Source organism: Equus quagga, chromosome 13 (assembly GCF_021613505.1).
Source record: "Equus quagga isolate Etosha38 chromosome 13, UCLA_HA_Equagga_1.0, whole genome shotgun sequence".
NCBI lineage: Eukaryota > Metazoa > Chordata > Mammalia > Perissodactyla > Equidae > Equus > Equus quagga.
Window position 1 is genome coordinate 73077738 of NC_060279.1, and position 26106 is coordinate 73103843.

The following is a 26106-nucleotide window of genomic DNA, read 5'->3' on the forward strand; positions in this document are numbered from 1 at the left end:
CATCGGTCTTCCACACTGCTGCTGCGAGAGTGACGTTTCTGGAATGTAATTAGATAGTGTTCAGTAAAACTCTCATGACTTTAGAGACATGGTTGATTCAGGCACGGGGGCAGGGAAAATCCACCATAAGCCTGGACTATTTCTGCCGGAAGGTAAGGAGGTGCTCAAAAGAAGATCGAGGCTTTTTGAAAGCACACAGGAGCTAGCCCGAAAAAACTCCCAATGGTTGAAGCTGTAACAGTTTGAGCAAGAAAATGAGTATCGATAACATTTTATTATAATCCATAGCATAAAATAAACACCCATGTGTCTAGGCATGAATAAATGAATGAATGTATGAATAAATAAATTGAGGAGACGAGACAGCTTTTTTCTTACAGAAGAATTTTAATTAATAAATGTAAAAGGAATAAGAATAGAAAACCATGATTTGAACACCACAGTAATCATTGTTGCAGGCAAGGTACACCAGTGGATACTAAAATTAGTGGGCAAGAGTTTGAGGAAAAAAAGGATATTTGTATATTCTCAATTATCTCCTCGAATATATTTATTAATAACAAAGAGAGAAACAGCAACTCTGACTTCATAGTGGAGAAACCCCAACCACATCACCTTAGCCAGGTGGCCAAAGTTGACATCACAGCAATAATACATAGCGACATCATGTTCTCCCTGATATGATGCAGAGAAGGGCATAACATCGCTTCTGTAGTGTTTCTGCCGGAAGTACATAACCTCCGTCTATCATAAGAAATTAAACAAACTCAAGTTAAGGGACATCGTGCAAAATAATTGACCAGTACTCACCAAAGTATCAAGGTCTTGAAAGACAATAAAGATTGAAGAACCATCACAAGTTAGAGACACAACACAAACTAAATGTGATATTGGAGTCCTAGATTGGATCCCAGAACAGAGAAAGGACATTTTAGGAAAAGCTGATGAGATTCCAATGAAGTCCTTAGTTTATTTAGTAGTAGTGCACCAATAGTTTTGATAATTGTACTAAGATTATTTAAGCTATTAACGTTAGTAGACACTAGGTGAAGGGTATACAGGAACTCTGCAGTTCTTCAAAACTTTTCTGTAAGACTAAAATTATTTCCAAATAAAAATATTTTTTTAAAAACTCTTCATGAGCAGCTGCATTTGCGTCAAGGTGAAGCCCAGATTCCTTGGTATGGTGTGCAGGTCCTCTAGGAGCTGGCCCCCCACACCACCCCCACATATACATATCTGCGCTCCCCTCTCTAGCCTTGCTAAGCATACTTGCGTTCTGTCATTCTTTGAATGCACAGTCCTGTCCTTCAGTGCCTGTGCTGTCCCCGCTTCTTGGTGTTCTGTCTCCTCCTGCCTAGTCTGCCTGTGAAGTACTCAGCTGGGACTGGGTCCGGTGCCGCCTCTGTGAAGCCCTCTCTGACAGCCGTCCCCAGAGAGCTGACTTTTGCCTCTGTGGTGCTTAGCACCTGCTCCACAGTATTTACAACAATGCGCTTGTCGTATCCCCTCGGTCTCCTCCAGTCTGTGACAGTCCCTCAGTCTTCCCTTGTCTTTCACGGCTTTGGCGCTTTTGGTGAGTACTGGTCGTTATGTTGTAGAAGGCCCCTCCCTGGGTCTGTTTAATTTCCTACAGTTAGGTTGAGGTTATGCACCTTTGGCAAGAATAGCCCAGGAGTGATACTGCATCTTACTCGGTGCCTCCTATCATGGTCCCAGGATGTTAGTGTGTCCCAACACTGATAATCTTAGTTTAATCACATGGTTAAAGATGGTGTCCACCGGGTTAATCCACTGTTTTTCTCTTTGTAATTAATAAGTAAATTATGGGGTGATACTTTGAGTTTATGTAAATATTCCATTTCTCATCAACCTTCACTCACTAGTTTTGGCATCCATTTACACTTTATAACTCAATCATTCATTCTATCATCTATTAGTTGGACTCCTAAATTTTAGGCTTAAGCAGTTGGGTAGAAAATGGTACCGTTTCCTAAGATGTGGACAACTGAGAGAAGAATAGGCTTACAGTGGCTGGGAAAAGAGATATATCGTGGAATGTAATTCTGGAGGCTTCAAATGAATGAGTTAAACCCCAAACTCCTGGAAATGACTTGTAACATTTCATTTTACTGACATTAAGTTAGAAGTGATGGTTTGTCAGTTCCTCAAGGTTGGGGACCACCCACTAGTTGAGATCTAATTTCTGAATCCATATCTAGTACTTAATACTGTGCCTGGAACAGTGAAGGGACTAACTATACAGAACAAAGTTTGTCTACCACTATGGTTTTTATTGATTTGGTCATGCTTTATGTCTTTCCCTCCAGGGATTGCTGTGTTTCTGCCAGGTGTAATTAAGGTTACTTGTAGTTGTGCATATCCACAGTCCCTGTGATATTCTGTGTGTCCTGCCTTCCCTCCCTCCCTGTCCCCAAACACACACACTACAGAAGTTTCCTTGAGCTGTTTGCTGTTTAAGGTATAATTCACACTTTCCATGTTCTCTCTTCAGAAAACATTATCTTCCCTCAGGTAAATTTCTCCTTTGTTCAAATCACGTGACTCTCGAAGGCATACCTTTCTATTATCCTGTTTCTTGCAGAAATTGATGTATTGGACATGGCTGCTCAGAGCAGATCTGAATATGAGGCCCTGTTGCATCTTCAGAGTGGATGGTGTGTTGCTTAGTTAGGGGCGGGGAGGTAGCCAGGGATGGATGGGCCTGTGGCCTCTTCAGAGTTATTCTGCATCCTCTATGGTGAAGTGGCTCTGCTTCGGTTTCACTGTCATGGGGTTTGTTTGTGGGATGACACCTGGACAGTAAACCCTTGATTTCCTGGAAATCTTTTCTCGTCTTTGCATTTTTCCACGACTTTGTAGTTCCTGTTTTTCCCATGCAGTGCCCCAGTGGTGGTGAGCAGACAGCAGTGAAGTAGAGTGAGATGGCATACTAGACAGCTAGGCAGGGTTATTCACAGACTGCAAACCTCTGCCACCAGCCGGAGAGTCTGGTTCACGTTTGGCCCCAGCACTAAGGCAGATGATTACATCAGGGACACATGGGTAGCTTTGCAGTAGAGGAACGGTTGACCATTCAGTTCTTGCATTGCTGACTCCAGCGCACTCTGGATTGGATGCCGGGGAGAGCGTCACCTTCCTGTCAGTGTGGACGAATCAGCGAATGCAGCGCAGAGCGGCTCTCAGCTGCTCAGCTGGTCAGTCATGCCATTGCTGCACAGCTGTGCTCGTTTTGTTCTGCAGCTGACATTGCAGCGTTAAAGTCCGTGGGTCCCCCCACCTGGCTGTGTGCTGGTATTAAGTCCATACGTATTTATCCAGTGCCCGTTCAGCACCAGACGCTTTAGGAGGTGTGGGATAGAGCAGTAAACAGAGCAAAGCCCCTCTTTTCATGGATGTAGACATTAAACAGTGCAGTTTACTGGACGGTAATAAATTCTCTGAAGGAAACTAAAGCAGGGAGGGGGGGTTATTGTATCTAGCGTGGTGCCTGGGCCACTCTTTGGAGGCGACATTGGAGCAGTGACCTGAAGTCAGGGAAGGATTAAGCCATGTGATTAGGGAAGTGGAAAGTGGGGAGAACATTCCAGCAGGAGGGAATGTATCAGAATCAGCTGGGGAACTTTCTAAACGTACACAGTCTTGGATGTGACTTAGTTGATCTGGGATGGGACCCAGGGATCTGCTTTTCTGTAAAAGGTCTCCAGAAGATTCTGGGAAGCCAGGTCGGGGAGTTGCTCTTAAAACCCATTCAAATTATGAGTTGTTCCAGGATCTATGTGAGGAAAGAAGTTTTGATGGTAAATAAGTGAAAACCATCATCTCTCTAGGTAAAAGGAATTGGAGGCAGAGAGAAATGAAATGAATAGAGGGAAATTAAAGAAAATAATGGAGGAAAAGAAGCGGTATTGAACCTCCACCAGAATGCCGCCTGGTAATAGAGCTCAGCTCTCAGAGACATGAGAGGGGGAACGTGGCCCGGCCCGCGGTTCTGCTGTCTCTGCGCCTCCTGCTTTATAGTCCTTGCTCTAAGTGGTGGTGGTTCCCAGGTGGACCGTGCAGCATCAGTCCTGTGTCTCCTCTCCTCTCCACACCCGTGACTTCCTTGGCCCTGTAGGAAGAGCGCCTCAGTGAGGACTTAGCCTGTGTAGGTCATGGTGCTGTGGGAGGAGAGCCTACCTACAGCTCTGCTTTATGTCCCGTCGTGTGCCTGGGGCCTTCCTTGGGCCTCCCTCTGGGACCCCTGGTCTTGTCTCAGACATCCATGTGAACCCTTCTCTTCCATGTAGATGGAATTCTTGGGTGGCAGGAGCCATGGGATAGACGGGTTCCTGTTTTCCCACCTACAGAAAACAGGCCATAAAAGGCCTTGTATGAGAGGATGCCATCTGTTGATGGAAATACTACCTGCAAATTTATATTTCATTGACTTCAATGAGGACTAAAGAATACACTTTTTAAAATAGACTTTGTTTTTTAGAGCAGTTTAGGGTTCACAGCAAAATTGAAAGGAAGGTACAGAGATTTCCTGTATACCCGCTGCCCATACACGTGCATAGCCTCCCCCATTGTCAGTATTTGCCACCAGAGTGGCATCTTTGTTGCAGTCAGTTAATCTACATTGGCACATCACTGTCGCCCAAAGTCCATACTTTACATTGCGGTTCATTCTTCATGTTGTACATTTTGTGGGTTTGGACAAGTGCATAATGACGTATGTCCACCGTTACAGTATTATACAGAGTAGTTTCACTGCCCTAAAAATCCATTTTTGATGTGGTTTTTAGGAGCTCATGAAGATGAAGATTGGGGCACATCTGTAAAACAGACTCCCCACAGGAACATAAATGCTGAGTTTGGTGTAAGTGGGCAGGTGAAGGGGTGAGCCAGGCCCTCTGCATGTGTCTCCGAGCCTGCTCTTGCTAGCTCCGCAATTTAGGTCATATGAATCATTTGAAACTGCGTGAATAATGCCCGTGAATCACCCCAGAATTTCTGTAAATCTTGACTTCTTGAACATTACATTCGCTTGCCTTCTATTTATGTTTCCTTGCTTTTATTGGAGACGAGCTTTTGCATCAGAGGGGAAGAAAAGTCACTTAGACTTATTCTCTGTCACTGTCACATCAAATTCCATTCAGTGATGTCTAAAATGAATCTTGGAAGAGGAGGACCTGGCCTGATTTTCTGGGTCGGTTTGTTATCTGTTTGTTATGGCGTTTAGACACGTGGAACTTTTTCAGCACCTGGAAGCCAGTAAGAAGAGGACCGTCTATAACTAACAGGTTACTTGGCTCTATTATACTTATTTAAAAGTTGTAGACCTTTTTCATGGATGTAAAACTTGGAATAATACCAGCTGCTTTATTAGCTAGCAGCTAACAACTTTTTTCTTATAAAACCTCTTTTCAGTGTTGTCAGAAAAAGAAAAATTGATTTCGTTTCACTTCTGTTCAACTTTAAGAGAACAGAAAATAAATGCTTGCCCAGAGGATAGGTGATTGGAGGGAAAATAAACTTACACTGCATCCTCTGCGGCAGGCGTGTTGTAAATCTAGATAACTGAGTGAGGTGGCTGGACTTTATCCTCGCAGACTCGAGAGCGCGAGTCTCCAGGGCTATGTCTGCAGAGTGTCTGTGCGGCTGCTTCTCTGGTGTAGTCCAGAAACGTTCAGGGATGGGAGAGCTCTCAAGTCACCTTGTTTTACCTCCTCTATTTACAAATGAGAAGACGGGCAGAGAGGGGAAATGTCTTGCCCTAGAAACAGGAAACTGAGGAAGAATGTGACAGCCATGCCTATTTATATCTGAGCACCTGAGGCCCAATTTTATAATACTCCCAGTTACTTGTAGTTTTTTCAAAGAGTGTTATGAGATTCTCAAAGTGATATTTTAAGACTACTGCATCTTCTAGGAGAGAGTTTGTAAATTGACATCACATAATAATAAAAACAAGGATGTTGTGACTTCCAGTAAATTTACGTATGACCCTCCAACTTCCTGGGGCGGAGATGGAGAGCTGGAAAAGGACAGTCACTTTACCTTCTATTCTGTATGGGCGAACTTTAGAAACAGAACTATCAGTTGTTAACCCTTTAGCTTAGCTTTTTTCTTTTTTTATAATTCATTAACTCATTCAGACCAGTTCATTGAATCCTCAGTTATTTGTGGCAGAGGAGATAGAAACGATGTGCAAGACAAAATTCTAGGTAGAAAAGGGAAAGCTATGGAGAAAATGTGTTGGTCCAGAGGAGTGAGAAGGACTGTTCATTGGTAGATATTGGAAAAATTAGCGTATTTACTGAAGGAAAGAAATGTGAAACAGAATGGGACATAAATCTGGATATATCTATATAGAGATATAGGGAGATTTAGTTGGGGAAAAAATGAAGACAGAAAGGGAGAAGACGAGTGTATGAGGAGGTTACTCCATGAGAAAGGGATGGTGACTGTCCAAGAGAGAAGAGAAGGAAGTAACCGAATGACAAGGCCATGAAGCAAGACTGTTGCACAGTGGATTGCATGAGCCTTACTGTCTAAGACTGGAAGGGACTAGAGACCACTTTCACTAGATTCTTGGCAGATGGAGGGTCATCCAGCCTGCAAAGTAAGACGTCATCTGCAGACCTGTCCACAATAATATAAGTGCACACATCAAGAGTAAGAGTTTAGAAACCCTTGTAACAATTTGACCGAGTAATTTTATGTCTGTTGAGTCGAATGATAAAATAATTGGGGCCTGTATTTTATATGTCTTTTTTTATTTCATTTTTCTAGTAACTCATTTTTTAATTGAGCTATGATTGACATATGATATTACATTCGTTTCAAGTGTACAACATAATGATTTAATATTTGTATATATAGTGAATTGATCACTGCAGTGTCTAGTTATCTGTCATCATGCATAGTTACAAAAGTTTTCTTCCTGTAAGATCTACTCTCTTAACAACTTTCAATAGGCAATATGGTATTATTAACTATAGTCATCGTGTTGTACATTATATCTCCATTACATTTTTATTATATTTTACAAAATACTCCTCTGGGATGGATTAGAAATACAAAAACACACCACGGATGATTTGAGAAGCACTGATTAACCCTTTGCTACTCAGAGTGGTCTGGAGACCAGCAACATCTGCATCTGAGAGCTTGTTACAAATGCAGAAACTCAGGCCCACCCTAGACCTTCTGAATTGGAACCTGCATTTGACAAGATCCCCAGATGACTTGTATGAACATTCAAGTTTGAGAAGCCCTGTGCTTCATCCTTTCAGCATTGGATAGATGAAATTATTAGAAAATTCTTTCTCCTGTTGATTCCAGTTCTGCTTCACTGTACCTGAGGTCATGCAGGATAAGTCTCAGGTGATAGCACTTCAAATATTTAAAAGAGTACTATCAATTCAAAAACTTATTTTACAAATAATTATTGAACATCTATTCTTTGTAAACTGCCAAGGTAGATTGTAGGTTTACAGTGATGAAGAGGACTCTGGCCTCAAGGAACTTAGAGGTTAGTAAAATGGGATATGCACTTAAATGCCGCAATAAAAGACAGAACTTGATGAACCTGTATGTAGTATTAAGTACTGGGGAAATTTATAGCAGAAGAAATTATTTCTACCCGCATGGAGGTGAGGATGGAGTTGCAGCCTGGGGCAGGATGGAGGGATATAGAAAACTTTTTGTGAAACTGGCATTTAAACTAGTCTTTAGCAGACGAGTAGGAATTGAGTGTGCAGAGATAGTCTTAGGAGAGATCAGAGCAGGATGGGAGGATAAGAGAGTTTGGGGCAGGTGTAAGGATCTGAAATTAAACCATAATTAACATAAAGTTTTGTAATTTACCCTTAGAATCTTTAGGGATTTTGACAGTACGATAGTTCATTTTTCTGGGCTTTAAAAAGGATCAGTTTTAAAGACATCTGAAATGGTCAATGCTCCTATTTAAAGAAGCCTTTTTTTCTGTCTTTTTAGCCATTGTCTGTACTCTGCCACCTGCTGAAAGAAAACTATACTCTTTAAAAAGGATCTTTTTTTTTTAAAGATTTTATTTTTTTCCTTTTTCTCCCCAAAGCCCCCCAGTACATAGTTGTATATTCTAGTTGTGGCATGTGGGACGCTGCCTCAGCGTGGCTTGATGAGCAGTGCCATGTCCGCGCCCAGGATTCGAACCAACGAAACACTGGGCCGCCTGCAGCGGAGCATGCGAACTTAACCACTCGGTCACGGGGCCAGCCCCAAAAAGGATCTTTTTTCATTGTGAAAATATATGACAGTGTGGCCATCTTAAAAAAAAAAAAAAAGAATCCAGTCACATGGTTGAAAAATAAAAAGGGGCAACAGTGGAAGGTCTCCTTGTAACCTCTTTTCCCATCAGCCCAGGCCTCCTCCTGCCACTGTCCACAGCCCACCCACTGGCATGCCAGCTCTTGTTCGAATGTGGATTACTTTAGAATAAGAACAAGTCTAATTCTAGGTTGAGGCTCCTCTATCTGAACACATTTTGGAGCTTCCACCTTTAAATAGGTTGGCAACTTAGTCTGGGTCCAGACAGGAGAAAGACTGGTTCCACAGTGATTTGGACAAGTCTAATATAAAGAATTATTGACTACAACAGGAGATTGGAGTAAAGAGGGATTGGCTGGTAAGAAGTAACGAAAACTCTAAGAAATACAGGAATAGCTGATATAAAGAGCAGTCACCACCCCCAGGGCTGAGATTCAGATTTTCTTGGACAGGTGCAGTCATGGCTCACTGAGTGACAGAGAGCCACACTGGTGGAACTTACTTGAAATTGGCCCTCTGGAACTTGCCGGAAATCTGTCCTCTAAAGTGCCTAGGAAAGCTGTTGATGGGGAGGTGTCTCACCAGAAACACTCTGCTACAGAACTGCTTGAAAGAGGTCCCGGGAAAACTACAGGGGCTGCTGGCAGCTGTGCACTGCAGGTGCGTGACGCCAGAAAGCAGGCTGCACTGTAGGAGCCTAACAAACTGATAGACCAGGAGCAGGAACAGAACTCTTTCCTCCTGCAGTGTGTTTCCAGCACCTTCTACTGAAAAGCTTAACATCTTGCCAGTTGATGAAGGAACATTATTTAAAAGGCTCAGATCCATTTTTGTGAGCATACAAAATGGGTGAATTTGGATCTGAGGGTCCAGACATTAATAACCAGCACAGTGACTGAAAAATACAGAAAGTCCTAACATCCTAAGCGAAACATTCCTGGAAGACATGTCCACTGCCAAAAAGAGTATATGATGCATTTCGGAGCCAAATATCAACGATTTAGGTGTTACTCTTGCCACTTATACTGTTTTTCTCTCTTGATTAAGAATTGACTGGAATTTTTTTCTTCACTTTTAATGAAAGTGTCAGGCAGATAGACACCCTAAGGTGCAGCAAGCAGAAATGAAATACCTTTTGAGTCGAACTGTTAGTTCCGTAGAAACTATAGAGGCAGGAACAGCAGATATGAGATATAAGGAGGAGACGCAGTTGCCCAAATATCCTCTTTGTGCCTTCAGATATGTTATCTATTCCACCAATTTCACGTTCTTAAAGGTCCCCCAAGGCCTGCTACTGGCACCAGAATGGACTGGCTTCCTTCTGCTGGGACATAGCTGTCCTCCTAGGATCATCTTTCACCATTCCCTCCATCCCCTTCACTTCTTTCCTCTGTTGGATCATGTCTTTTCAGGATCCAGAGTCTTCTCTCTTGATGTACTCCCTTGTTTGTTGGGGCGTGTTTTCCAGCAGTGTTCTGAGAAAGAGTGCATGGAAGGTAAATTGTTTGAGACCGTATATAGCTGAAAATGTCACTCTCTTCTGTCCTGACATTTGATTGGTAGTTTGGCTGGTTATAAACACCTGGGTTGGAAATGATTTTCCTTCAGAATTTTGAAGTCATTTCCCCACTGCTGTTTAACTTCCATTTAGAAGTATGAAGCCATTCTGATTCCTTTGTGTGTAACCTGTTTTTCTTTCTGGAAGCTTGTAAGAATGTTTTGTGTTTCCAGTATTCTGAAGTATTATGAGGCTGTGCCTTGGAAAGGGGCTGTTTCCACCCATTGTTATGAGCACTTCTTGGTAGCAGTCTCTTTTTTGCATGGGCATTCCTGTTTTCCAGATGTTCAGTCTTCTAGACTGATCTTCCAATTTTCTTAACTTGTCTCTTCTATTTTCTGCCTTTGTCTTTCTGCTCTCTTTTCTAGGAGATTTCTTCAGGTTTTATTTTGACTTTACATAAAAAAAAATTTTTTTTCAGTCATTAAAATTTTTTTGTTGTTCTCTGAATGTTCCTTTTTATAGCATCCTATTCTTGTTTCATGAGCACAGCATCCTCTTTTCTCTCTGGGAATGTTAATGAGAGGTGTTATTTTCTTGAACTTCTCACCTTGCGTATTCTTTACTTCCTCAAGTTGCCTTTTCTCTGTTGGTTTTGGTTCTGTCATTTCTTTCTCAGACGTCTGTTGAGTCCTGTTTGCTCAATTTTAAGAGCGGGGCTCTAAAGCAGAATTTCTTAACCAGTGTGCAAAAAGTGTTGCAGGTATGTGAAGATAATGATGGTGTCAGCCCTCAGAGTGGCTGGGCAGGATCTGGGGAGGCCGGGGCGCCCTGTCCACCTCTGGCCTACACATAGCATCATCTGTTTTCCCTAGAGTAATATGACATTTCTACGTGTGCTGTGACATGAAGAATTTTAGAAGTCCTGCTCCAAAACGTCCTGGCAGCTCAGAGCTGGTAGCTTGGGCTTCTTGACTGTGGGTTTCACTGTTGTACGATCAAGCTGGGTCATTGTCTTGGGGCAGGTCTATGTCCATATCTTTAGATCTTCCTTTCTGGGCTGATCCTCCAGAAGAGTCTTCCAGTTTCTTGTCTGGAGGATATGTGTCTGGTGTCAGCATTTTAGGAGCAGAATTGAGAAAAAAGACTGATGGTCTCGGCATTCAGTGGGTACAACTCTCTTGACTCAGGTTTTGGTGGAGGACACCCACCCTCAGTGTGCCGGATATCCCCCTGTCCAGAGACCCACTATCGGTTTTATACTCCTCAGAATATAAATCTCTTGTCCTCCACTGGAGTTGAGGAGAGCCTTACTAACTGCGATGGAGTTGTGTATATATGCAGAAGGAGGATCTGGGAATTCAACTGTTTCTTAAGACTCTGCCAATCCGTTCTTCTGTTTTTAGCTCATCTTTCACCCTCCTTGCATAGCTTTCTCCTGCTACCAATTCCGAGCCTTTGCAGGGGGTTTTAAGTGCAATTTAGGTTGTGTCTTAGCTTTCCTCCTTGCTAAACTAGGAATATCTTTTAAACCTTGGGTAAGATACAGTTCTTAAACAAAACACAGAAAGACATTGACTATGAAAAACTATTCTTCAAGTTGTTCATCACCTTAAAAAAAAGTGCCAAGTCTACCAAAAGATTAATATCAAGAACATAATAAAGAACTCCTACACCTCAATACGAGGAGGACAATAACTCAATAAAACAATTAACAAAAGGCTTGAACTGAACGTGTGTTTCACAGAAGAGGAAACACATGTGGGCACAGACATGAAGAGATGTTCAGCACCTGAATAATGAGGAAAATGCAGGTCACAGCCGCAACGAGAGACCATGTTTCACTCATTCAATTGGCAGAACTTAGGAAGTGTGACCGATTCAAATGTTTAGTCTGTGGGTCCATGGCTTCTCTTACACATATTACATGAGGCTGTAAACTGGAATTATTCTCCAGTGACTTAGGAGAATAATTGAGCATTCCACTCCCAGGAGTACACCCAAGAGAAATTCTTTTATGTAGTACAAAAGGAGACATAGACAGGAATAGTCATAGCAGTACTGTCCACAATATCAAAGACCTGGAAACAGCCCAGAGGCCCATCAACAGGAAAGTAGAATATTATACAGCAGAAAGAACAAAAGAACCAGTGTGACATGCAGCAGTGTGAATGGCTCTTAGCAATATAATACTAAGTGAAAAAAGTAACTCCCGAAAGATTACAGACAGCATGAAATACTTCTATAAAGTTAAAAACAACTTTAAATTAAATATATATTTATCAGTGAATAATAAATTTATGTATTTTATGTATTATATATGTTTCATGGATACAATAATAAAAAAGAAGCAAGGGAAAATTGAACATAGGATTTAGGATAATAGTTACTTCAGATGGGAGTTGATGGGGAGGATGGTTGGTTAGAAGCAGGTTATTGTCAAGGTCCTAGTTTTTTGTTTGGGTTGGTAGATTTGTGGGGTCCTTGTTACATTATTGAATATAACTAGATAATTAAATACATGAAAAAATGAGCTGAAAGGGGCTGGGTTCCCAAGGTGAAGTAAAGTTCCTTGCTCACATGGATCTTGTTCTTTGTCTGTTTTGTTTGAAACCTGGAACAAATGTTTTGTAGTTGAAAGTTATAAAAAATGTATTGATCTAAAGTCAACAAACCAGGTTTTCTAGGTGGGGTTCATATACTGTTGAGTGTCATATACTTTATAGAATATTTAGTGCATAGATATTTATAGCTATTTCTGTTCTTTCATAGAAATTTTACATTTTTTTCCCTTTCTTAGGACAAAGTTATACTATAATCCTCCAAAAGATGATGGATCAACCTATAAGATTGAACTTGAAGGGATATCGGTAATGGTTATGAGAGAGATCCTGGATTACATCTTCAGTGGGCAGGTATGATGAGACACAAAGGAAGGAGGACTAAGTAGAGGCTTCTCAAGCTCAGGGTGAGGGTCTCCTTTCATCCATTCTGTGACCAAGTATCCCTGTCATCTCCATCTTCTGTCATTGTGTGCTTGACTAGTATCTCCTACTGGTACTGGCACCCAAGAAAAGAAAAGCAGACTGAGGAAGACCCTACCCAGCCCCACCTTCTGTTTTTACCCTTCTGAGCTCCGCTTTCCAGCGCGAGAGGTGAAGAACACCAGATGCTCCCTTCACTGCTGTCTTTTTGTTTTAAATCTTGATTCCAGTCTTGCTTTGAACCCACACTGTTGGGGAACTCGTTCTGTCTCCATTGCATGGGAATGGGAGTTTCCTTGGGTGGTGGCACTTATTTTGTAGAAATACAGAGTTCCAGATTCAGACAAATGACAGGCACCTGCATCATATTCATGATGCCTTGGTCCTGTGGCCGCAGTGGGACCAACATCCCTGTTCCACCCCCATTCTTTCTTTCTGCTTTCTCTTTACCCTGTGTACCCGCTTACATTTCTGGGGATTTAGTGAAACCCAGGAAGAAGGCAGTAAGTGATTAGACTTTGTTCTTTTTCTTTGCCCTCCTCCGACCCCCACCTCCTATTATGTGATTTAAAGTGCAGCACGAGGACTCTTAAGAAGGCTCTGAGGTGTGAACCGGGGCTGGTTGTTTTAACAGGAAGACGTTAGACTCTCCTACATTTGGTTACGTGAGAATGCATTTTGTCTTGTCTCTTTCTAAGAGCTTGTTTCCTGCTCTCTCCTTTGTTCCTTCTTCATCTTACTTTACTTTTACTTTCCTTTTCTTAAGGGCTGTGTCTCCTACGTGGTTCCTAAGTATTTTGAGTGTAGTGCTTACTTCCTCTAAATATATTCATTCTGTCCAGAGTCAAGTTCAGTGTTTGTCATCCTTTTTGAACTGTTTGGTTTAATTTCATCATATCTCTTTTCTCTAAACACTAGGTGGTGGGTATGTGGATGTAAGGTTCCGTGTATGTGTATGACTTTTAAAAACATGAATTTAGATTAATTTTGAGACACCCCTTAAAATACTGGAGATTCTCTGTAGCATCACAAAACCAGGCTCCAGACCAACCCATTGTCTAACTTCTAAGATAGATTCAGCAGCAGTGATAACAAGTTATGAGCCAGCAGGAGCATATTCATGTTCAGGCTTGGATGTGAAACTTGAAACCTTATTTACAGATCAGCTTCTGTGTTCTGTTCCCAATTTCAATTAATTATGGTTTAAAGACCATAGTTGCATCGTAAGTTATAACAAACTCCTGATTGTGGCAGTTTAGTTTTATCGAGATGGAATTTAGTATTTGTTCACACACCTGTATTTGAATAGTCTATAGCTATCCACTATGTGTGGCTGATAATGTGTCATCTGAATGGGAAATCTCTCCTTACTTGTGGCTTACTAGACACACCTCTTTCCACGGTTTTGTTGCTCAGTTTCTAAGGTAATTGGCAGCTACACATTTTTTTGGTATCTGTGGTATGAAACTTGGTAAAACGTTTCTTGACTGTGCTCTACTCGGAAGTCTCTCCTTCACACTTCTGAGTGTAGGATAAGTACCCATTCTTGGGGAGAGTCTGGACCGCTTGTGACTGTGGCAGTATTTTAGAGGCCTGTTTCTTTACATCGCCTTACTGTTGCATGGAAAAACTGTGATGTGGGGAGAGGAAGAAGCATCAATCAGAAAATTAAATGTTCATAATGATTAAAAGAAAGAAAAACTTAGGGATTTATTCCAGAAAGTAGATTTGAGACCGAATTGTGTCTATCGCACTGAGTCTGAAGTTCGGGATTCGGGATGAGGCTCCTCAGGCTCCCTCTCCTCAAGGGGCGTCTGTCGTGTTTGGCATCCTGTTTAGCAAGAGAGTGAACTATATGTACTTGGAGGCGAGACTATCGTCAGTTCCGGTGCTAGTGTTTCAAAAGATCACCTTCAGTTCACCATAGTAGGCAGAACTTCCCATTTCCTAAGCATTTCAGTCATTCAAGCTTTTTCTGTAAATTAAGTGTGGAAGTGAGCAACATGAACCGTTCACCTTGGAAGGGTTATTGATAGTTAATGTCGGTAAAGCAGTGAAGTGCTGGGAAAAATTAACCAGCCACGCACAGCACATGTTGTTCGAACGTTCCTTGGTGTCCTCAAACTCTTCTTGGAAAAAGGTCCTAAGTTGAACCATATGAAATTCCAGTATTCACTTATCTTTGACCTACAGAAGTGGACCTTTCATGTGGTTCAGCCTAATAGATTAGCGGTTTGGGTTTTAAATATATACATTCAAATATAAAATATTTATGAACTCTTGCAGATCCGGCTAAACGAAGATACAATCCAAGATGTTGTACAGGCAGCAGACCTGCTGCTGCTGACGGACCTTAAGACTCTGTGCTGTGAGTTTCTAGAAGGCTGTATCGCTGCTGAGAACTGCATCGGGATCCGAGACTTTGCCCTGCATTACTGCCTGCACCACGTCCATTACCTCGCCACGGAGTACCTGGAGACTCATTTCCGAGACGTCAGCAGCACAGAAGAGTTCCTAGAACTGAGTCCACAAAAGCTTAAAGAAGTGATTTCTCTTGAGAAGTTAAATGTTGGCAATGAAAGATACGTCTTTGAAGCAGTCATTCGATGGATAGCACATGACACAGAAATAAGAAAGGTACCTGTAGTTTATCACCGGGTCTCACTTTACGTTTTCCTTACCTCTTTCCTTTTATTTATTTATTTATTTTTGACCCAAATTACAGATGTTTTATCTTTCTCCTTCAACTTGAAAGACTTAGAAAGTTGTGATCTAAAAGATACCTGTGAAGCATCTTCCCATAGGATCATGAAAGCGGGAGTTGGTTTTTCAGACCAGTCTGCAAAAGCCCGCTTTAACTCATAATATAGCAAAGAAAATATTAGTATTTGTAAGGAACATAATATCCTTCGTACGTTGTTTTTAATGGGAAAATGCATTTCAAGCGTAAGTTGCAGATGATAGAAATGCAGAGTCCCTACTCTCTCTTTCAGCATCCGTCCCTCCTACGCTGCTGGGCCGGCTCCTACAGGGGGCCTGATGCAGCCATCAGGGTGAGCTCTGGCCGAGGGGAGGGCTGTGGGCCTCAGGAGCTTCTGGTGTGAGCTCTCCCTGGGATGATTGACAGCACTCAGGGAGAAAGCAGGAGAGCACTCTGGAGGTTTTGCGACAGTGCTGTTCCAGGTGGGAAGGTTCTCGGAGTGACAACCTGGGCAGGAACGGTCTTAGAGAACACCAGGCTTTAGAATTAAACTCTTAATACATTGCGGGAGGGAGCACAATCACAGGGCTTTAAATCCAGTATTTATAAATTAAAGACTAGCCTCAATTACTGTATTCAAAATTAGAAATATATCAGACTTTAGAGTAGTTTTCAAAATGTACAACTGCATTGTTCATTGTTCTTGATAACTGTTGACTTATGTTTTAATGATTACCTTGCACTGTTTAAATTCTGCAGACCTGTGGGTACATCTGTTTAGCAACAGGTCTCAGCCTAGTTAGTCCAGTTAGCATTCTGTTTTCCACACTCGTTGGTAAATTAGGAAAGGAGATAGCAGGGTTTCCAGCTTGCTGCCATTCACTGAGGCCTCTGTCAGTAGCTTCTCCCTGATTTTCTTCTTAAAGTGATGAGGTTGCTGGGGAAACAAGAGGCAGTTCTTCATCTTTGGTTAATCTGAACTCTGTGCTGTAAAGACTGTTGGCTTTTATAATGTGGGATATAGAAGAGTATACTTTAAAATGACTATTTCAAAACCAAGAGAAACTAGTCATTAAAGAATTTCCCCTCATGAATGTTGAGTGCTGCAGTCAGTTCGTTCAAATTTAATGATTGAGCGTGAAAAGTGTATAATTCATATTGTACGTGTTAGATGGTTTTTAACAACAATGACTGAAGAAATGATTATATAGTACTCAGAGGATTTTTTTGAACTTTGGCTTTTCTGTTACCAATTTTAGTTTTCCTTAAGTTGGAAAGTGTATATTCTAAACACTGTGTGTCGCGTTCTCCCTTATTTCTCCCCATCCTGTCGCCCCCTCCTGCAGGCCCACATGAAGGACGTTATGTCCGCACTCTGGGTTTCAGGGTTAGACTCCAGCTACTTACGGGAACAGATGCTGAACGAACCCTTAGTACGAGAGATCGTCAAGGAGTGCAGCAACATTCCGCTCAGCCAGCCACAGCAAGGGGAGGCAATGCTGGCAAACTTCAAACCGCGGGGTTACTCCGAGTGCATCGTGACTGTGGGTGGAGAGGAAAGAGTGTAAGTAGGGGTGTGAGTTATTGGGGAGGTGGTAAATGGGAAGGGATATTCCCATGTGAACAAGAATTCATAATATTTTTCAGTATCTAAGCATGATAACACTAGATTTTTTAAATGCTTGAAACATTCCGTAAAGCAGTAAAACCAATCATAGATATTATAAGCAGAACTATATAAAACACGTTAACTGCTAATCAATTATTTATTTCCTTAGCTCACGGAAACCGACAGCAGCGATGCGATGTATGTGCCCTCTTTATGACCCTAATAGGCAGCTTTGGATTGAACTGGCCCCTTTAAGCATGCCAAGAATTAACCACGGAGTGCTCTCAGCAGGTACCATTCTGTGGTAAATTTTACTTAAACACGAGATCAAGTAATGTGTAATTTCAGAGTTGTACAGAATGACTCAAAACCTTTTAAAGATATGATTTTATTATCTCTTTATGATGACATTTGCAGTGTAGCTCTAGCTTTCAAGACACTGATGAAGAGAAGAATGTCTTCGGTCAGTCATTATTGTTCCCAAATCTTTAATACGTAGCTATTTTTAAGACTTTAGTAGAGGAGCATAGTACTCGAGGACTTCACTGATAGAAGAGCAAAATGCAGTGACTCCTAGCACCGGTTAGCTATGTCACCATACCTGGAACACAGAAGTTCTTTGAGCCGTGATCTTTGCATCTTTGGAATTCATGCAGTTTAGAATTACAATATGTAACTATATGAGAAATGAAAGTGTCATGTAAAAAAATTTCATATGAGACTAGAAAATATTACTTACATTAGCAATGGCATAAGGTTATTTTACTGAAGAAACTGTGGTTTACTTGACCTCCACAAGTTTGAAAACAGCTCCCCGTCGTTAAACGCTCTCACTCAAGGAGTTGATAGGAAAGGAAAGGTTGCACTCGCTGCCCTACCGCTGTTTGCTGTCTTTCTCATCACCTTGGACCTGCCTTTCTGGATTCACCCCACAAATACCATGTCACTTAATTCTAGTCAGCACGCCTCCTGGAATCCTTATTGAATGGTCTCTGCTTGCCCACGAACATTACCTTAAAAGTCTTGAAAGCTGTACCACAGTATCCCGCACCACGTTGTGGAAATGTCTAAAGCTATACTATAGGATAGAAATGGAACCATTTTATGGGCTCCAAGATTTTTGAAGTTATTGTCAATAATAAACAGCTGGATGGAATGGTGCAGCCAACAGGATGTGCGTCTCATTTCCTTGTTCCGTCTTCTCGGAATTAGCTTCCTCAAGTTTCCCTCCCATACTATGTACACTTATTCATAATTTTCACACATGCACACCTGCCACAAAGGCTCCTATATCACTAATTTTCAAAGATTTCCTAGAGGAGTTGGCATTTCAGAAACTCTGAACGTTGAGAGAGGAATTGTGTCCAGTGTGTTGACTGAAGTTGTGAAATGAGCAGTTCCTGTTTACCCAGCCTGTTCTGCATTTCTTCTTTTCTTGCCTTTTTTTTAAGTGATTGAATTTTTTGTCATTGAATTTTTGCCTCTCTACCAGTTTAGAAGTTTTATTTTTTGTTTGTATTTCTTTGAAGGTTACCTTATAAACCACAGCTGATATTAAGTTAATCAAAGCCTGACGTTAATCATACATTTATACTCTATTTTTTATGTTCCACAGTCGTACAGTGTTAAATACATGATTATTTATAAATAAATATTTACATGTATACATATACATTTGTTTTATTAATCTGTTTTATATGTATATCTATAGATAGTTTAGTTTTACCCATGTATTTACTACTTACTTTATTTTTTCTTCCTTCTTACTCCTCAGACCTGTCTAGGATAATTTTCTTTCTCTCTGAAGTTCATCCTTTTGAATTTTCTTTAATCTGGGTCTTCTGGTAGCAAACTCTTAGATTTGTTTGTCTGAAAATGTCATTATTTTGCTTGCATTCTTAAGGGATATTTTTTCTGGGTATAGAATTGTAGGTTGGTGTCTGTTATTTTTCAGCGCATTGGCAATGTCTTTTCACGGACTTCTGGTTTTCATTGTCGTTAAGTCAGCTTTCAGTCTAAAAATCTGTCCTTTCTCTGGGCTGTATTTAAGTTTTTCTCTCTGTCTTTGTTTTTCTGCCATTTCACTGTACTGTGCTTAGGTGTACATTTTGTTTGAAATTTTACCATATTTGGGGATTGTTGGGCATCTTGATTCTGTGCCTTTGCCTTTCATCTCATCAGGAAAATTTTATTTGTTACGTCTTCAGATATTGCCTCTGCTCTCTTCTCCTCTCTCTCTCTGCTTTTGGAAGTCAGATTAAACGTGTCTAGACTTTTTACTCCATCCTCTGCCTCCTCCCTTCTTTTTGTTTTGTTTTGTTTTTCCATCTTTTTGCCTCTCCATGTTGCCACATTTATGATTTCTTTTGATTTATCTTCCATTTATTGAATTCTCTCTTTAACTGCGATGCATCTGCCATTAAGTCCATCCATTGACTTTTTTATTTTATCTCTGTTTTTTTAAATTTCTGTAAATTCTCTTTAAACTTTTTTCACATCTGCTACGTCACTTCTGTAGTCCCTTGTTCCAAGAGTTATCTTCAAATTTGTCTTTTATTTTTTAAACACAGTAGGCATTGTTGTTTTATCGTCTTTCTGAGTATCCACTATTTGAAATTTGAAATCTTTGAAAGACTGCTTCCTCTTGTCTGCTTCTGCTGGTTCTTCTTCAGAGTCTAGTTTCTTAGTATACCTGAGGATCTTTGGCTGAGTGCTAATCATTTTGTTAAAAATTATTTGTAGGAATAATTTGATGCTTTAAAATCTTAGCGTGTTAGAATCTAAAGCTTAGGTAAAGGTACTTTCTTCCGTGGAAGTTTGGCATTTGTTTTTGCCAGTTGCCTGAAAATGCTACTAATTTGGAATTGCTGTAAATCAAATTCAAATCTTGAGTTTTCCTCAGTGAGCAAGGAGATTTAAATTGGTTTCTGGTTCAGGTTGGCTTCGTCCTGTGAGTTAGAACTCTGGAGAGATTCTCCTGCCAGAAGCCACATTCTCTGTGGCCCTGGGATTTAGATTTCTGTCTTTCTCATCCCCTCCAAGCCGTTAAAAGGTTGAAATTTTCCCAGATTGGTAAAAGTCCTCAAAGCAAAATGGTTTCTGTGTGTGCTAACCTCTCTAGGTCCACTTTTCCTTTCCGTTTTGCCGTATTGTCTCGTTGGCTTTTCTCTTAAGAGGATTATTTTATTTTAAAAATGTTTTATCCACCAGTTTAGCTATGTTTTGCATGAGAGTTGCTAGAATAACCTAATTCACCATTACCCGAAATAGGAAGTTCAACAATTACTCTGAGATCTTGTTTTGAATGCACAGTGCACCCAGATCTGAGTGCTCCTGGGGTCTTGAATGAACAGATGTGGGCTGTGGTTCAGAAGCTGTGTGAGAGTCATAGAGGCTGGGGAACAGAGTAGGTGACCTGAGATAACTGGAGTTGCTTGGTGACCGAGTAGGTGGTGTCACTCTTCCTTTTACGCTGTAGGATAGTGGGAGTCCACTCAAAGGTACTAAGTGCAGTAAAATGGTCAGAGTGACTCACAGATTTGTCTCTGTCACCAAGGAGCAAATGAAATGTGATAAAGATCTCGAAGCCATTGTTGTTGTCAGAGAAGGTTTCTCCACACGCAATCCCTACAACTATGGCATTTGTATTTAGCAGGAGGTGGGTGTCAAAGACGTAAGTTTCAACTTTCTTGTGTGTCTCCTTTGATTTTTTCAGAAGGATTTTTGTTTGTATTTGGGGGCCAAGATGAAAATAAGCAGACCCTGAGCTCAGGAGAGAAGTATGACCCAGATGCAAATACGTGGACTGCATTGCCACCTATGAACGAGGTGAGACATGCTTGTTTCGTTTGTGTGCCCTGTTTCTTTTTTCCCTTTATCATTACTGTCTGTTTTGCGTTTGAGTATACTAAAGGCAGTTGCAGCCCTCCTAGCTCTCCTCTCTGCCGTCCCCCTGCTCAATCTGACCTCAAAGTTTCTCAGACCTTCTCGGAATGCTCTTGCCTCGGGGCCTTTGCCAGACACCCCGTGGCTGCTGCTTGCTTCCTTCAGTGTTTTTCCATGTCAGTAAGGCCTTCCCTCTGGCCCCTCAACTCTCCTGTCTCCTCCGCTGCTTTCTTTCTCTTCATTCCATGTAGCACCTTCTCACCTACTAGGTATTTTTAAATTGTTCACACAAACTCTTTGACGGCAGGGGACTTTTTCTGTCTGTTTGTTCAGCGCTCTGTGTTCAGTGCTAGAATAGTGCTGAGCACAGAGGGGGCACTAAGGAAGTACTTGTCGACGAGTGAATATGAAATACCTCAGGCTTCTGTCACTCCAGGTGGCCTTAGCACAAACCTGTCCTGCCCGCTGCCGCTCCAGCCAACAGGCAGTCCTGTTGCTGTGGTTCTTGTCTCTCATACATCAACTTAGAAACGCTTAATCATAGCCCATTGTTAACCACAGATAATTTTATTGAGCCAGAAAGTAATAGTTATGTTTCTTGTTGTGAGCTATTGTGAGTAAAAAGTAACAATTCTGCCAGTGAATTCACCTTGCGTGTAATTCCCCTGTTCTAAGAAATTCCTGGACTTGTGTTCTCTGTCTTTTGTGACAGAAGAGTGAATTGCTAGGGAAATCTGAGATATTTGAGAGAGCTGGTTTTGAGCCTGGCACTTCTTTGCTGGGACTCTGAAATATAGTGATGTCTGTCATTTTTATTAAATGTATAAATAGCAGCTTTCAATATGGTAGTTGGCATTTTGTATATAAAGATCATTGATGTCTTTGCAGGCAAGGCATAACTTTGGAATTGTGGAGATAGACGGGATGCTGTACATTTTAGGAGGAGAGGATGGTGAAAAAGAACTCATTTCCATGGAGTGTTATGATATCTATTCTAAAACCTGGACAAAGCAACCTGATTTGACCATGGTTAGAAAGGTGAGAACTGTATCTTGTGATTACAAATTGGATTTTAAAGTTAATGTTTCTTCATTTCCTATGTATGCCTTTTAAGACATTTGACAGTGTTAAAAGAAGTAACGTTGTAGGATCCTAGCTCTGTAGGTAGCTTGCCTTCACTGTCACCACCCCACACCAAGACAAGAGATGGAGTGTGTGAGAGTTCACCCTGACGGTGGGCTCTGCGTGGCACCGCTGTGCCCAGGGCCCACACCTGATAAACTCCTCGTGAGTGTACTAACCTAGGAAGCAACCAGATCTTCCAAACCTGTTTTCTTACTCCTCGTGCAGGATTGGGGAGAAACATGAATTGACAGGTAAAGAATGACATTGCTTACTGAGTAGAGTGAAAGCAGATGGTTCCCCTTGGCTGTTTAAAGCAGTCTGTCGTTATTTACATCCCTGCTGCTGGCAGGGGCTCATCAGGAAGCCAAAGCTTTGTGCAGTGCCGTGGGTAGGCCTTTACTCCTAGGAGGTTCTCTCACTGTCTCTGCCCTTCAGCTGAAGTATTCGGGGCAGGAATTGAGTGACATCTTGCTCCATGGAATCTGCATCTTGGGATCTTCAAGTAGTGGTGAAAGATTAGAGAGACTGGAAAGCTCCTTTAAAAATTATGGTTTATTTACTTATCTCACTTAGGGAAATGCTGTTAGATGGAGTTAACCCTTTTCCAAGGATTAACAATGCATATATTACCTTGCTTTTCTTATTGTTAAAATCCTTGTTGTAATTTTGGAAAGCACCATAGTTTAAATATCTTACAGTGATTTCTAGACAAGTTAATATTTATTCGTCTAACTTTAATAATCAATGTTGCCTCCCCCACTGTTGCTCTCTCCTTTCAGATCGGCTGCTATGCAGCTATGAAAAAGAAAATCTACGCCATGGGCGGAGGATCATATGGAAAACTTTTTGAATCTGTGGAATGTTATGACCCGAGGACCCAGCAGTGGACTGCTATCTGCCCCCTGAAGGAGAGAAGGTGAGGGCACGCGGTGTGGGCCTCACAGCCTCCCTGCACCTGGCTTTTGCCTTCCTTTCTTTCACGCTAGTCTTTTGTTTGACTTAGCATTGAATTTGTGTAAAGTTAAATGAATAATCCATTTTCTGAGAAAGGAAGACGCACGTATTCATGCAACATTGAATGTCGCAGAGCTCGGAGAAGCGGGAGAGGAAGTCAGGAATTGGGCCACGAGCCGTAAGCCCAGCACCCACTCTGCTCTGTGTGGCCTTGCAGGTTTGGCGCTGTCGCCTGCGGAGTCGCCATGGAGCTCTACGTGTTTGGGGGAGTGCGAAGTCGCGAGGACATCCAGGGCGGTGAGATGGTGACCTGCAAGTCAGAATTCTACCATGATGAGTTTAAAAGGTGATGACGAGTGGCTTCAGGGAGCTTCTGCGGCTGCTGCTTTAGGCTCTGAGAGTCATGTTTTAGCTTTGCTCAGTTACGTTTTCCAATCTCTTCACTGAATCATGTCATCTGTTTAGGAGGTATGGCTACTGCATACTAGATAGTTATTCAGTGACTTCAGAAGTATGGGTAATTAAAGCCGTAGAGAAATGTTTCTAAAATGTAGATCAGACCTTGACACTTAGTTGCTTAAAATCATTCACTGACTCCCTTTGGCTTTTGGGAGAAAGGTTAACTCCTAACGTAGCAGCGTATATGGCCTTCTGTGATATGGCGTTTGTCTGCTCTTCCCACTCAGTTCAACTCTGATGCCTCACTTGAGTCCCACTGAGTGACTTTTTCCCTCCAAAACATGTTAAGATTATCTCACCCTGTGCTTTTGTACTATTCCTTTTTGCCTAAAATTTCCCTTCCCATGTTTATCCAGTTAAATTGACCTCTTTGAAAACTCTCCTTATTGTCACCACCTAGAGAAAGCCTTCTCCTGTCTCCCAGTGTGACTTAGGTTCCTCAGTCTGTGATCCCATAACATCTGTGCGTCTTTCCCTCTTAGATTCTGTTAGTCATAATCTCCTTCAGGGCACGGTCCAGCTCGGTCAACTTTGGATGCCAGCTTCTAGCATGGTACCTGGCCTGTATTAGACGCTCAATAAGATCCTGATTGCATGGATGGAGTGTGGTGGCAGATATTCGTAAGCCGTCTGACAGGCTGCCATATTTGTCCTGTGGAGTCAGTAGCATCCTTCCACCCTCCCTGTCTTCCCTTCCCTCACACGTTTTATTGTTGTAACCACTAAACAGGATTTTTATTGCAGTAAGCTGTTCAAATCCTGCAGGGAAACAGCCATGCCAAAATTAATCTTGTGATAGTATTTCAGTCATGTTGCCAGAAGGGGGTGCCATAATGTAATGTTTAATTTCATATTATTTTAGAGTAGGGCAAACAATGAGCAGCTACCAACATTTTAGAAATACATATAAATATTACCTAACTTTTAATGTATTTTACATTTAGAATATTTACATAGCCCGTTTTTTTCCCTTCACTTACGGGGATAGACTATCTTAGGAAAATTCATTAGACAAAGTGTGAGAGCAATTTAGAGAATGTTTGCTATGGTGGGGGCAGAGGGCAGAATTTCAAAGACTTTTCTACGCTTCTCTTCCTTAATGTTTTACGGTGAGGGCTAACTGTCTGCGATGTGAAGTAGTACATTAATTTCCTGCCCGGCGGAACCTCCAGACCGTCTGCCCAACCTCATTAACCAGCAGTGCTCAGCGTGTTTGGTTTCTGATAAAATATTGATATAAGCCTTTTTCATAATAACCGAATTACTGTTTAGACAGTGCGAGCTGGAGAGCTGCAACTCTCTCACTGCTGTCAATGTTCCTTATGGTTTTTGCCATTTTCTGTCCCTATTTTTGTTGTACAGAACTTAAATCTGTCTGTAACGTTTCTCAGTCTGCCCTTGATATGCTGTATATTGTTGAACCTTTGTATTTCCATCAGGTCGTTTCATATTTATAGTTGATAAGCTTTAGATGTAAGTCTGTTACTTGCTTTCAGTTCGTAATTGTTAAACAGTTGCTCCTTCCGAGCTCTTTAAGAGCACTTCCAAATGCAATTCCTGTGTCATTAGTTTCCCTATTTCTGAGCTCTCCAATGTTAGTTCATACACAGAATGAAGAAAGCTTAATTTCTCTTGTCAATATAATATATAGATTCTTACTTGTTTAGGTAACGCTAAACACACACGGAACACTAAAGGCCATACATTCACTCACTCAACTCATCCAGTCTTCAAAACAACCCTCTGACATAATGCTACTCTATTTATTCCTGTTTTGCTTATGAGGAAACCAAAACACAGAGAGGTTGAGTAAAGTGCCCAGAGACACACAGGTAGCAGGCAGCAGAGCTGGAATTTGAACCCGGGCACTCTGGCGCCAGAGTCCACCGTTTCAGCCACTGCACTATATTGCCTTAAAAATATAGACTTTCCCGTAAATAACTATAGAACAAAGATAACATATTTTTGTTTCTTACAAGAACAGATGCTTCCAAGTATGTGTTATTGGCATACTCTGGAAACTGTTGCCAGATGAGCAATCTGTATTAGATTGGAGACCGTTTATTGTTTTTAAGTAATCTCGTGTCTTTCCTGCCTTTGTTCCCTATTTTTAGGTTAAAACTTTCCTGGAAAAATGTCATATCTTATTATTTTCTATGTTTCTAACTAAAAACAAAACTGTTTAAAGGAAAGCAAAGAAATTGCCGCAAGTCACACAAATCGTAGTAACAACTTAATATATTCAGAATGACAGCATCTCTGTCTCGGTTCCTGTGTCCTGTTCTTTTACGAATACCACCATCCTGCCAGTCATCCAGACTCAAAAAAGGTCGTCTTTGGTTCTGTCTTGTGCCTCACACCTCATCCGTCGCCAGGTCGTATCTTCTTTTTTTAAACTCTGTAATATCTTTCGCACTCACCCCCCTTCTGTTCTCTGCAACAACCCCAGTGCCCTCGCTCTTTGCTATGTCAGTGTCATTAGTCTTCCTCACCAGTCTTCTAATACATTTCACTTACCTGTGCTTTTGAAAGATTAGTGTGGCTTGGATCATTTCACACTCCTGCTGAGCATTCT

The 26106-nt window shown here is 41.5% G+C and overlaps 1 protein-coding gene across 1 annotated transcript in view; it reads left to right on the plus strand.

Annotated features, from left to right (window-relative positions):
- GAN (gigaxonin) overlaps positions 1-26106 on the plus strand; it is a 50145-nt gene that overhangs the window by 13833 nt on the left and 10206 nt on the right. Inside the window, exons 2-9 of the mRNA XM_046682586.1 lie at positions 12615-12729; positions 15085-15435; positions 16846-17063; positions 17278-17399; positions 20824-20936; positions 21882-22031; positions 22898-23034; positions 23290-23418. Coding sequence (XP_046538542.1) covers positions 12615-12729; positions 15085-15435; positions 16846-17063; positions 17278-17399; positions 20824-20936; positions 21882-22031; positions 22898-23034; positions 23290-23418 — 1335 coding nt within the window. The remainder of the gene's footprint in view (positions 1-12614; positions 12730-15084; positions 15436-16845; positions 17064-17277; positions 17400-20823; positions 20937-21881; positions 22032-22897; positions 23035-23289; positions 23419-26106) is intronic.